The 9,405-nt window shown below is 49.6% G+C and overlaps 1 protein-coding gene across 2 annotated transcripts in view; it reads right to left on the reverse strand.

The window, feature by feature from the left end:
* Window positions 1-9,405, reverse strand: part of LOC111963247 (formin-like) — a 182,731-nt gene that overhangs the window by 120,874 nt on the left and 52,452 nt on the right. For both annotated transcript variants that reach the window (XM_023986557.2, XM_070443352.1), the window contains 2 exons: window positions 2,496-2,557; window positions 230-900 (listed from right to left, as the gene is read on the reverse strand). In XM_023986557.2, the coding sequence (XP_023842325.1) occupies window positions 230-900; window positions 2,496-2,557 (733 nt within the window). The remainder of the gene's footprint in view (window positions 1-229; window positions 901-2,495; window positions 2,558-9,405) is intronic.

Consider the following 9,405-nt stretch of genomic DNA (forward strand, 5'->3'; position numbering starts at 1 on the left):
AAAGCTRKGAGCCTGRCATCCAGCAGTACAAACCAAAGCCACTGGAAATGTGCTGAAACATCTCACCGGGCTCCTGTCCTCATCCAGGGTACTAGTGTAGGGGGGGTCAACCCAGCCTGATGTTTTACTGTATTAGAGTGTCTGTGTACCTGATGGAGGTGCCACAGTGAGGAGAGGGAGACAGAAGTGATAATAAATCTTGTGAATGGGCTATAGAAGAAGTAGGTACTTATTGTCCTGGATCTGTATCCTGGTCCAGTATAGAGGCTTCATGGGAGTGGCAGGTTCCAACGCAGGCTTCCTTGGGGCCTTCTCTGCTGCCTGGCCGAACCCAAACCCAAATCCTCCCCCAGGAGGAGGGGGTGGGCCACACCCAGGAGGAGGGGGAGGAGGAGGGCCAGCTCCAGGTAACCCAAGGGGAGGGGGAGGTGGGGGACCAAAACCTGGGAGGGGGGGTGGAGGCGGTGGCCCCATGTTGCCAGGTAACGGGGGAGGAGGAGGTGGAAGCAGTCCTATTTGGCCAGGGAGGGGAGGAGGGGGAGGAGGAGGAGGAAGAGGAGGAGGTGGACCAGGCAGTCCTCCATGCAGACTCAGGTTGATGGAGTCCAGGTTGAGTTTCTTAGGCACGTTCTGGCTGGGGCTGAGACCGGACCGGCTGGCCTCACCCTCGGGGGTCCTGAGGAAGGTCTCCCTGTCTGTCTGGATGCAGACGTTACGGAACGTTTTGGGGGGCAGGTCGTCCTCAGTGGACACACAGGTCTCGCGGAGCTTGCCCCTCTCAAGCCCCTGGTTAAAGGCCTGGTAACGGTCTGTATGCATCTTGTTGATGACTCCCTSCAGCCGGGACACTGACACAGCATGCTCCCCAYGCACCTGRAAGATCTGGAGCTCAAAGTCCGTCTGTGTGGAGCAGGAGCACAGAGATAAGTCAGAAACATCCCACTCAGCCATATGAAACAGAATCACATAATGTTGGGCACCACAAAGACCCGTGGGTGACTCAATGASAGCATGTGAGGGAAAATGGCCATCATTACCTTTATTAAATTAAATTAAGTGATTTCTAACATCATGCCCACTCATTTTCATTCCAATCTTTCATCCCCAACAGAAAAGTACAATGACTGACAACATAATGAAGAGCTAATAAGCTGGATGTTTATTGGAAGTTTCAAACATCAACATAATCCAGCCAAACTTGAGGAAAAGTGAAAAGAAAACCATTTTGCAATGTATCCGACACATGTTTCTTGTTAGCATGGAGGTCAGCAAGGAAAATGAATTAGGCACGTTCCTATCCTTTCTCATGGTTTAACTACATGTTTATGAGTGTCAATACGATGGCTTGATGCAAGGGATTAGAGATAAATGGCAGGGTAACACACAGAGGAAGACCTCTACACGCAGAGGAAGTCATCTATAACTGCTGAATCAGCACTGCTTTAATAATAGTCCTTTTCAGACACACTTTCCAGAGACAATTTGCTCAAGTAAGGTTGTTGTTCAGAGAAATTGTTCCATAAATATGGTCAACAGTCTGCTCTATGATCCTCTTACTCATCTCAGGCTGCTCTTGGAACACAGAGGAAACATAACAAATAAATGTGACTACTCCTCTGAGACCTGTGAGAAACTATTTCAAATACKGCTTTCAATTGCATCACCTTGGCACTGGTGGCTCAGTTGAACAAACAATGCATTATGGTGCTTCAGCAACAGAGTGGAATCTGCTGAGTTCAGAGGGTGAACTCTAAACTAGATCTTACAAGAAATAATGGAGACATTTCCAGTTGGAAAGAGACAGGTCAGTAAATGAGATCTCTGGGTGCATCCATGTTGTAAATTGTGATCTTATGTCATATGAGGAACTGGCAGGAGCTTCACATCTGGAACACATCATGACATCACAGCTTCCTCTCTCAATGATGACCTCATATCAAATGTGACTGGGATGTCACATTTAAGACAGGATGAGTCCTACTGTATTTGAGGACTATCATTCAAACACATTTATATCATTGTTGTGCTGTCAATATAAAACATTGTGCCTGACAACAGTGTTGTGCCACAAAAGTGTGAGCCAATTCATGAGATGCTTTGGTTGAAATTACCATTTGAAGGAGTCAAAGGAGACGCCAGACCCACTTAAGGCCAATAATATATTTAGATAGAAATGCAAGGCTTTCCATTTTTAATGGTGGTGAAGAGAGGTGTGTAACCACACTTTGGGACATTGAGACATTCTCAGACATCAAGCCTGGAAAGTCCAGTCACTAAAGACAATAGTTGGCTTTGCTTCTGTGGTTGATTGGCGACATCTAGTGTCACTGAAGAAAACTGCAGTGTCCTGGGTTCATTAAGTATTAGTTACTTTGTTATTACATGCGGACAGTAGGACATGGWGAGGCGACTGCATTTGGTTGAAACAAACCCCAGCACTGAAATCAGTAAGAATGATATGTAGTGARCTGTTTAAAACAAAGAGGATAACTTACATGTAATTTCTCCAACTCCTCTTTGCATTCTCTCTTCAGCTGCAAGAGGGCAGCCTGGTGCTCTGGAAGGGAAAAAAGACATCCACTTACTATAGCTAGAACACATGACAATGTCATTAACATGTATACATAAATACAATTACACAGCATAAGACCATCACCAATGTCACATTAGTTTGAAGGATTATTCAATGTCCACAAGGGATTACATTTTCAATAGCAACCAACTTTACATGACATTCATGAGACCATTCTCTCTTTCACCAGACATTAATTAGTACAATAGTAAAACAGACACAAGATTAACATGTGATTGCAGGGATAACTAATATGGCAGTGAAACATAATCCTCTCTTCCTCCATGTTACGCTAGGCTGCTGCTGAGGGACGAAAGAGACATGCCAAGGGGTCTGAATACTCTCCAATAATATTGTCAGATGTTACTATTGTCTTACAACACAGATTTATGTCCTTCATTGTTCTTCAGGCGGTCCGTTGAAGACAAAGGCATGTCTCTTCCAGGAAGGACATTGAAAAGAAGTTGGTTTAGTTTCCTAAATTAGATATTTTAATGGCATGGATGTGACGAGACTACCCGACAGTAGATATTTGAGCCACCCTACAGTAGATATTTGAGCCACTCTACAGTAGATATTTGAGCCACCCTACAGTAGATATTTGAGCACAGACAGATAGAATTTGAGCCACCCTACAGTAGATATTTGAGCCACCCTACAGTAGATATTTGAGCCACCCTACAGTAGATATTTGAGCCACCCTACAGTAGATATTATATATTTTATTATCTACTGTAGGGTGGCTCAGTTACATCTACAGTGCATTCGGAAAGTATTCAGACCCATTACTTTTCCCACAAGTTTGGAACCACCAAACTCTTCCTAGAGCTGCCCGCCCAGCTAAAAGGAGCAATCGTGGGAGAAGGGTCATGGTCAGGGAGGTGACCAAGAACCCAATTATCACTCTGACAGAGTTCCTCTGTGGAGATGGGAGAACCTTCCAGAAGGACAACCATCTCTGCAGCACTCCACCAATCGGGCCTTTATGGTAGAGCGGCCAGACGGAAGCCACTCCTCAGTAAAAGGAACATGACAGCCCGCTTGGAGTTTGCCAAAAGGTACCTAAAGGACTCTTGGACAAGATTATGGTCAGATGAAACCAAGATTGAACTCTTTGGCCTGAATGCCAAGAGTCACATCTGGAGGAAACCTGGCACCATCCCTACGGTGAATCATGGTGGTGGCAGCATCATGCTGTGGGGATCATTTTCAGTGGCAGGGACTGGGAGACTAGTCAAGATCGAGGCAAAGATGAACGGAGCAAAGTGCAGAGAGATCCTTGATGAAAACCTGCTCCAGAGCGCTCAGGCGAAGGTTCACCTTCCAATAGGACAACGACACTAAGCACACAGCCAAGACAACACAGGAGTGGCTTCGGGACAAGTCTCTGAATGTCCTTGAGTGGAACAGCCAGAGCACGGATTTGAACCCAATTGAACATCTCTGGAGAGACCTGAAAATAGCTGTGCAGCGATGCTCCCTATCTAACCTGACAGAGCTTGAGAGGATCTGCAGAGAAGAATGGGAGAAACTCCCCAAATACAGGTGTACCAAGCTTGTAGCGTCATACCCAAGAAGACTCAAGGCTGTAATCACTGCCAAAGGTGCTTCAACAAASTACTGAGTAGAGGGTCTGAATACTTATGTAAATGTGATATTTCAGTTTTTTGTTTTAATAGATTTGAAAATAGTTCTACAAACCTGTTTTTGCTTTGTCATTATGGGGTATTGTGTGGAGATTGATGAGGGGGAAAAACGATTTAATACATTTTAGAATAAGGCTGTATGTGGAAAAAGTCAAGGGGTCTGAATACTTTCCGACTGCACTGTATGCCATTAAAATAGCTTATTTAGGAAMCTAAACCAATCTGTTTTCAATGTCCTTCCTGTTACTGTAAAGGATACTGCATTTTCAAAAACTGCTTTATTTACTTTGCCTCATCATCTCACAGTAAACTACAGTAATATCACGCATATATGGCCAGAGTATGTGAGAATAAGAATGTCTTCGACATTCGACAACCACATAAAAATATGTCAGCTAATTGTGCAGTGAACCATATAAATAGCTTCTGGAAGTCTGAACGAGTGTCAGATTGTGGTGGCGGAGAATTATCGAGTCAAGCGCAGGACACAGTGTTGAGCGAACCACAGTGTTTACTCACGATTAATGGCAAAAATTCCACAAATGGAAATAATCACAAACACATGTATAACCACAACCACTAACGCACAACAATCACGGACAAACAGAAATGAAAGCAGAGGGTTAAATAGGGAACATGATAGGGAAATTGGAACAGGTGTGATTAATACAGACAAAACAAACGAAACCTGAAAAATGGATCGATGTGACTAGAAAGGCCGATGACGTCGACCGCCGAACACACCCGAACAAGGAGAAGGACCGACTTCGGCGGAAGTCGTGAGCGCGCGACGACACCGGCCTCGGACGACCCGGAGGGCGAGGTGCAGGGCGATCCGGGTGGAGAACGGTGAAACTTTGTAACATGGATGGATCTAGAATGTCCTCCACCGGTACCCAGCATCTCTCTCCTCCGGACGTACCCTCCCACTCCACGAGGTATTGAAGGCCCTCCGCCGACGTCTAGAATCCCATGATAGCCTTACGATATACGCCGGACCCCCTCGATGTCAAGAGGGGGCGGAGGGACCTCCGCACCTCAGACTGCTGGAGCGGACCAGCCACCACCGGCTTGAGGAGAGACACAATGGAACGAGGGATTAATACGGTAATCAGGGGGAGTTGTAACCTATAACAAACCTCGTTCAGTCTCCTCAGGACTTTAAATGGCCCACAAACCGCGGACCCAGCTTCCGGCAGGGCAGGTGAAGGGGTAGGTTTCGGGTCGAGAGCCAGACCGATCCCCGGTGCATACACCGGGGCCTCACTGCGGTGGCGGTCGGCACTCGCCTTTTGTCTTCTGATGGCCCGTTGTAACCGCACATGGGCAGCGTTCAAGTCTCCTCTGAGTGCCGAAACCATTCATCCACCGCAGGAGCCTCAATCTGGCTCTGATGCCATGGTGCCAGGACCGCTGGTAACTAGCACACACTGACGGTGATAGGTTGGTAGAGGAGTGGCGGAGGAGTTTTGGGCCATCTCCGCCCAGGGGATGTAAACCGCCCACTCCCCTGGCCGTCCTGGCAATAGGACCTCAGAAACCTACCCACATCCTGTTGTGACTCTTTCCACCTGCCCAGTTGCTCTCGGGGTGGAAACCCGAGGTAAGGCTGACCGAGATCCCAGGCGTTCCATAAACGCCCTCACAGACTCTAGAAAGTAAATGGGGGACCCCGATCAGAATATATCCTCAGGCACCCGTAGTGCCGGAATACGTGGGTGAACAGAGCCTCCGCAGTTTGTAGAGCCGTAGGGAGACCGGGCAAAGGAAGGAGACGGCAGGACTTAGAAAACCGATCCACAACGACCAGGATCTGTGGTGTTACCCTGCGACGGGGGATGATCCGTACACAAAATCGACCGATAGGTGTGACCACGGTCGCTGTGGGACGGGAAGGGGTTGTAATTTCCCTCTGGGCAGATGTCTAGGTGCCTTGCACTGTGCACATACCGAACAAGGAGGAAACATAAACCCGCACGTCCTTAGCTAAAGTGGCCACCAGTACTTCCCAGCAAGGCAGCGACCGTCCGACCGATCCAGGATGACCAGAGGAGGGTGATGTATGAGCCAACAGATCAAACGATCGCGGACATCAACGGAACGTACATACGCCTAGCTGGAAGTCAGGTGGAATGGGCTCTGAACGTGACGCCCGTTCGATGTCCGCGTTCCACTCCCATACCACCGGTGCCACCCAGGCGAGAGCTGGAATTATGGGAGAGGGATCTGTGGACCGCTCCTCAGTTCATACAGCCGGGACAGTGCGTCTGCCTTAACGTTCTGGGACCCTGTTTGTAGGAAGGGTGAAATCAAAACGGGTAAAAAACATGGCCCACCTTGCCTGGCGAGGGTTCATTCTCCTCGCCGCCCGGATGTACTCCAGATTGCTGGTGGTCGTCCAAATGAGAAAAGGGTGTCTAGCCCCCTCAAGCCAATGTCTCCACGCTTTCAGGGCATGACAACAGCCAGCAACTCCCGGTCCCCCACATCATAGTTTTCGCTCCGCCGGGCTGAGCTTCTTCGAAAAGAATGCACAGGGGCGGAGTTTTAGTGGCGTACCCGAGCGCTGAGACAGCACAGCCCCTATCCCTGCTCGGATACGCGTCCACCTCAACTATGAATGCTAAGGAAGGATCAGGATGAGCCAGCACGGGAGCTGAGGTAAACAGAGCCTTCAGGTGACCAAACGCCCTGTCCGCCCAGCTGTCCACTTGCAGTCGCACCCGGTCCTCCCTTCAGCAGTGAGGTAATGGGAGCCACGTACCTGACCAAACCCCCAATGGCGGTCATTCTCCATCTCTACCCTGACGCTGAAAAGCGTAACCCTAGGAAGGAGATGGACTGTTGGAAGAACAGACATTTCTCAGCCTTGACTGTACAGGTCATTCTCCAACAGTCGACCAAGCACCCTGCGCACTAGGACACATGCTGGCGCGTGTAGCGGAGTATATTAATGTCATCTATATATACCCTACTACACCTGCCCGTGCAGGTCCCTGAAGATCTCATCCACAAAAGGATTGGAGACTGATGGAGCATTCATTAACCCATACGGCATGACGAGGTACTCATAATGCCCAGAAGTGGTGCTAAATGCTGTCTTCCACTCTTCTTCCCCCTTGATACGCACCAGGTTGTACGCGTCCTGAGGTCCAATTTTGTGAAGAAGCGCGCCCCGTGTAATACTCGGTCATACTGGCTATAAGTGGTAGCGCGGGTAAACTGTATTTTACCGTGATCTTATTCAATCCGCGATATCAATACACGGGCGCGAACCCTCCATCCTTCTTCTTCACAAAAAAGAAACTCGAGGAGACAGGTGAGATGGAAGGCCGAATATATCCCTGTCCAGAGATTCGGTGACATATGTCTCCATAGCCACCGTCTCCTCCTGTGACAAAGGATATACGTGACTCCTGGGAAGTGTAGCGTCTACCAAGAGATCTTATCGCACAATCCCCCCGGTCGATGGGGTGGTAATTGAGTCGCCTTCTTCTTACAGAAGGCGAGTGCCAAATCGCATATTGGAGGAATGGTGCATGGTGGAAACCTGGTTTGGGACTTTCCACCGTGAGTGGCACCTAAGGAAACACCTACACACCTCCTGAACACTGACAGGACCATCCCTTGAGAGCCTCTGTTGCCACGAAATAATCGGCATCATGAGAGGCCAACCAGGGAAGACCCAACACAACAGGAAACGCAGGAGAGTCGATCAAGAAGAGACTTAATTCTTCCTCCTCCTATCCTCGTGATCCCTGCGTTCTCATAGCGATGGGGCGTGTGACCTCCCGAACCAGCCCCGACCCAAAGGACGACTATCTAGGCATGTACAGGGAAGGGAACCATCAACAGGAATAATAGGGATCCCTAACCTATGAGCAAAGAGCGGTCAATAAAGTTCCCAGCTGCGCCTGAATCTACTAGCGCCTTATGCTGGGATGTGGGGAAAACTCAGGAAATTCTATAGGTAACCACATGTGGTGCACAGAAGGCTCTGGGTGAGTTTATGTGCCTAATCACTGAGACGACCCACCAGTGCTCCGCCTGCTACCTGGACTCCAGGAGAAACACCCAGCACCGGACAGCAGTGTGCCCTCTGCCGTCCACAGTTGGTACATGGAGTGGATCCCCTCCGGTCTCCTCCTAGCAGCCCCTCCCAACTCCATTAGGGGTTGGATCCAAGGAGCTGGGTTGGAATGGGCGGACCCCGATCTAGACGCCCGCAGGGACAAACAGGTTATCCAGCCGGATAGATAAATCTACCAGCTGGTCCAGGTTGAGAGTGGTGTCCCTGCAGGCTAAGCTCCCTACGAATGTCCTCTCGTAGACTACACCTGTAATGATCGATCAGGCCCGCTCATTTCCATCCCGCACCAGCGGCAGAGTACGGAAGTCCAGGGCAAAATCTTGTGCGCTCCTCATATCCCCCTGTCTTAGATGGAACAATCGCTCTCTCCGCCGCGATCCTCCCCTTTACCACGTTCCGCTCCATCCACGGCTCGACTGGACTGCATCTCCTCGTCCCCCTAGTCCACCGCCCTAACTCCCCCCCCCCACCTTCGCTCCAGCCCAGGCCCCCTAATTCTGCCCGCCGCTCTCCCTTCAGGGGGATGATCAAAACTGCCCGGAAGCGGCGAGAGAAGTCATCAATAATTATCCAGGGTAGACCCTCTCTTCCCCAGATGGCGTTGGCCCACTCCAGGCTTACCAGTCAGACAGGAGATGAGGGCGCCCACCCTCTCGTATCCGAAGGGACGGATGAACAGATGCCAGGTAGAGCTCCAGCTGTAGGAGGAACCCTGGCACCCGGCTGCTGTTCCATCATACGCTCCTGGGAGCGTATGATGGTGCTGGTGTCGGTGCTGGGTCTGATTTACTGGGAGACCTCTCTCTCCCCATCTGTCCATAGTTGTCAGTTCAGCCGCGAGATCCATGCTGTCCCTAAACTATGCAACATGGTCGCGTGCTGTTGAACCTGCTCCTCTACTGGTAGAGAAGGGCTGGCTGCGCCTGCTGACTCCATTTGAATAAGGTCCGTGATTCTGTCAGGATTGTGTGCGGAGATTATCGGAGTCAAGCGCAGGACACCAGGTGTTGAAGCGAAACCACAGTGTTTACCCACGATTAATGGCAAAAATTCCACAATGAAATTATAACAAACACATGTATAAACTTGACAACTCA

This window comes from Salvelinus sp. IW2-2015, linkage group LG4q.2, assembly GCF_002910315.2.
Source record: "Salvelinus sp. IW2-2015 linkage group LG4q.2, ASM291031v2, whole genome shotgun sequence".
Lineage (NCBI taxonomy): Eukaryota > Metazoa > Chordata > Actinopteri > Salmoniformes > Salmonidae > Salvelinus > Salvelinus sp. IW2-2015.